Source organism: Molothrus ater, chromosome 15 (genome assembly GCF_012460135.2).
Source record: "Molothrus ater isolate BHLD 08-10-18 breed brown headed cowbird chromosome 15, BPBGC_Mater_1.1, whole genome shotgun sequence".
Classification (NCBI taxonomy): Eukaryota; Metazoa; Chordata; class Aves; order Passeriformes; family Icteridae; genus Molothrus; species Molothrus ater.
The window spans coordinates 10559880-10563781 of record NC_050492.2 but is presented as its reverse complement, the minus strand read 5'-3'; the positions used below and the strand labels follow the sequence as shown (position 1 = coordinate 10563781).

At 46.0% G+C, this 3902-nt stretch overlaps 1 protein-coding gene across 1 annotated transcript; it reads right to left on the bottom strand.

Annotated features, from left to right (window-relative positions):
• Positions 1–369: 369 nt before the first annotated feature.
• On the bottom strand, positions 370–3220 carry LOC118692101 (thymosin beta-12-like). Its single transcript, XM_036391711.1, has 3 exons — positions 3111–3220; positions 2114–2221; positions 370–713 (listed from the first exon to the last, which is right to left on the bottom strand). The coding sequence occupies exons 2-3, from the start codon at positions 2211–2213 to the stop codon at positions 676–678; spliced, it is 138 nt and encodes a 45-aa protein (XP_036247604.1). The 5' UTR covers positions 2214–2221; positions 3111–3220; the 3' UTR covers positions 370–675.
• Positions 3221–3902: the final 682 nt, after the last annotated feature.

Here is a 3902-nt window from a genome sequence, read left to right as displayed (position 1 = left end):
GCTCCAGCCAAGGGCCCTGAGAGTGCCTGGGATAAGGATACAGGGCATGGAGAGGGGCTGTGCTCCAGCCAAGGGCCCTGGGAGTGCACAGGGCATGGAGAGGGGCTGTGCTCCAGCCAAGGGCCCTGGGAGTGCTGGGATAAGGATACAGGGCATGGAGAGGGGCTGTGCTCCAGCCAAGGGCCCTGAGAGTGCTGGGGTAAGGATACAGGGCATGGAGAGGGGCTGGGCTCCAGCCAAGGGCCCTGAGAGTGCTGGGGTGACCCTTCCCAACCTGCCCAAAGCCCCGAGCTGCTGAGGAAATGCAAACAAAGGGGGAAGGATGTTGGTAAGAGTTGCAGCGTAAACTTGATTTCTGCAAGGCTCAAAGACATTTGGTCAGAAGAAACGGTTTATTGTGAGGTTTAGGAAAACAATTTCTATGCAAATTGCTCTTTTTTTTGCCAAGTAATGGGGTTGATACAGAACTTGGAATTAAAATTTTAAGAATACAAATACATAGTATCTTCTTCAACAAACACAAAACAAACTTCTCCAGGGAACATTAAATGAAAAAATGTTTCCTAAAATAAATGGGCAACAAATATGGGGTGGGAGGGACCAAATAAAACAACAACCCAACTCAGAAGCCAAAACCCCACTGAAGAAGCAGCAGTCACATCTTCAATTTTGTGCTCAGGCTGTACTTTCACTTTGCTTTTCCTGTTCAATAGCTGGCAGAAAAACAGGAAACAAAAACACCATCAGTAAACTTTACTGTTTATGAGCAATAAACTCTGCCTTCCTATAGAGACAGACTGAGGGAGTTTTGGGGGTGTACAGCCTGAGAAAAGAAGGCTCTGGGGAGACTTTAGAATCCCTTCTAGCACCAAAAGGAGCTGCAAAAGTGCTGGAGGGGGACTTTGGACAAGGGGCTGGAGTGACAGAAAAGCAGGGAATGGCTTCACACTGACAGAGGGCAGGGTTAGATTAGATGTGAGAAAGAAATTCTTCCCTGTGAGAGTGGTGAGGCCCTGGCTGCCCCATCCCTGTTCTAGGCCAGGTTAGAGGGCTTGGAGTGACCTCATCTAGTGGGAGATGTCCTTGCCCACGGTATGGGGTTGAAAGAAGATGATCTTTCAAGTCCTTTTAACCCAAATCATTCTGTGATTCAATGATAATGGTTCTGCAGGATACCAATTTCTATGGTCATACTCAAAGCCAGAGAATGAAATCCATAATTGGTTGTTTTGATCACCCTGGAAATGACAACTCCTTCCCATACCTAGAAGGGAGCAGTTCATGGTGTGCAAAGCTCCTCTTGTATTTACAGCTTTAGCATTGGCAAGGATAATAAAACAGGGGGAAAACCAGGGGAAAAACCAGGGGGAAAACCAGGTATTTAATGTTGAGCCTGTGCGTGTGCATGGCTATGAGCACACACATCCACAGTGATTAGCAATTCTCTTCTGAAGGAAACTGCTCACAAAACCTGCTCCAAAAGCTCTTTTCATGTCTGAAGCTGCACATGAATCCCAGCCTCATCTGGCTGCCTGTGCACAGCGGGTATGGGAGAGGACCCCGCATGGGAACAGCTCAGGGGTGCTTTCCTGAGGGAGACTGCCTGCCAGATGAGGATGATGATGGGTTTGCTCGCTGCCTTATTCCCAGAGAAGGTGCCTGCAGGTCTCCTGCCCAGGGCTGACAGCAGGTACCAGTGGGAGGCAGCAGCTCATCTGCCTGATAACATTAAATGCAGAGCCCAGCAGCCTCTGGGGATGCTGCCTGGCCTGCCAGGGATGGGCAAAGGGTCCCCTGAGCCTCCAGGGGGATTGGTAACAAGGTAATTACAAACAGACTGATCCTGTTACCAGCACCCACTGGGAACACTGCTCTTGCTTTTAGCAGAAGCAAGAGCAATCCCATCAGAAAGGGTTTTTCAGACAAAATGCACTGCTAGTTATAATTACTGATATCCTTGGAAGCCCAGCATAGAGTCTTAGTATTATCCCCACTTAAAGTCAGGGATGAGTTTGAGCCTGTAATCCTGTGATTAGTATTCATTTTGCATATGAACTGCAATATGGATTATGTCCTTGCTACTCGTACTTCAAATAGCCTCATAAGCACTTACTTTCTTTAGTGGGCAGTGGATTTTTCTCTCTGGTTTCTGTCTTCTTCAGCTTGGTCTTGTCAAATGTTTCAATTTCTGCAAAATCTGGTTTGTCGGACATGATGGGTCCTGACAAAGAAAGGGAAAACACACCCATGGCTTCATTAGCTAGTGCTGTGATACCAGCCATCTGCAAAGCATTTTCTCCTCAAGAGAAAATATATTAAAATACCATAAAAATGTTTATTCAAAAACCTCCACAAACCTAACACTCAATCTGGGACCTTTCCCTGAGGCTTGGCTCTTTCAGAGCAAAAGAAGAAAGACATAAATAGAATTTTCCCTAGATTTCTCAGATGCAATTTCTAAAAATCATATTTTGCACATGGCAACAAGAATAATCAGTAATAAAAGAGACAATTATTAATTGCCTGTAATCCACAGTGCCCCCTGACATAAACCTGTATTTTAGAAATGCTGCTAACTGAAAATCTACAATAAACCCCAATCCAACAGGAACAAAGAGCTTCAATTATGATTTTCTTTTAATTAATAGGATTTGTCTTTCATTCTGAGCCCCCTGTACTGCGTACATCCATCCCCTGGGCTGCTGTGGACACTTGAACATAACAATAGAGGACCGGTTCCCCCAGCCCTTTGTTTGCTCTTGCTCCATATCCCAGTCACAGCTCAATGGCTTTGATTGTACTCTATTATAATAAAGAGAATTCCACAAAGCACACCAGCATTTCACCTGTCAAAACTTCCCTAATCCAATTCCTCTTTTTATGAAGAAATTCAAGTTAAAATCCAGCCTGGGCATTATTCCCCTTATTTCAGTGGAGTTTCCCATCAAGGCAAGGCTTGGCCCGGAGATGGCTGATATAATTATATTTTTTCCTTCCTGCAGAAAATCAGATTTCATTGCTATCTGCACTGAGACAACAGAGTAAATATTCACAAGGAAAAAAATTAAAAAAAAAAAAAAAGAAAAGCTACTAAAACCACATGGCATTACCGTCTGGCTGCTCTCTCTTCAGCTGCTTGGTGGCCGTCTGAGGCAGTGTGAGTTGAAAAAGGTCAGGGTAATCCCTCCTCTCCTCTCCTCTCCTCTCCCCTCCTCCCCCCTCCCAAACCCATCGCTATTAATATTGATTAGTTTAGTGCTGGGATTGCTCAGCGTTCAGGGAAAGGACAGATTGCTCCTGTAGAAAGTGCACGAGGGAGGGAAATGGGAAAACTGACATGGAAAACTGCCAAATTACATCTTGATTTTTCTTTTATTCTGTTCTCTTCATTTACCATGACAATCATATTGAAGTTTCCCTTCCCACCATTTCCCAGTGCTGAGGTTTGGGGTGAGGTTGAGGTTTGGGGGTTGCTGCTGCCAGATTGGTTTTTCAGGGGGGATTGTAGATGCATTCAGCAACACTCCTGGGGATCATCCCCCCCTGCCCAGGCTGGCAGAAGCACAAGCCTGGGGCTCTGAGGGTTCTCAGCACAGCCTTGGTGTGATTGCCATGACCAAGGGCCAAGTCTGAGATTAGCACAGCCCAGGCACCACAGTGACACCCAGGAATGTGTCCTAAAGGGATGTACAGTGAATTTCTGCTTGTGCCTGTTTTGGTGGCTGTTAATTCACTTGCTGGTGCCTCCCTCAGCCCACAGCTCTGGAAGCAGGGAGAGAAGGGCTGTGTACATCCTCCTGGATACTGGTGTGGTTTCCTCTTGTGTACCTTTTAGTGTCTCCACCTGAAATTCCTGTCTAGACTCCATGGCAGTCACAAGGGAGGCAATGAAGTTAGGATAA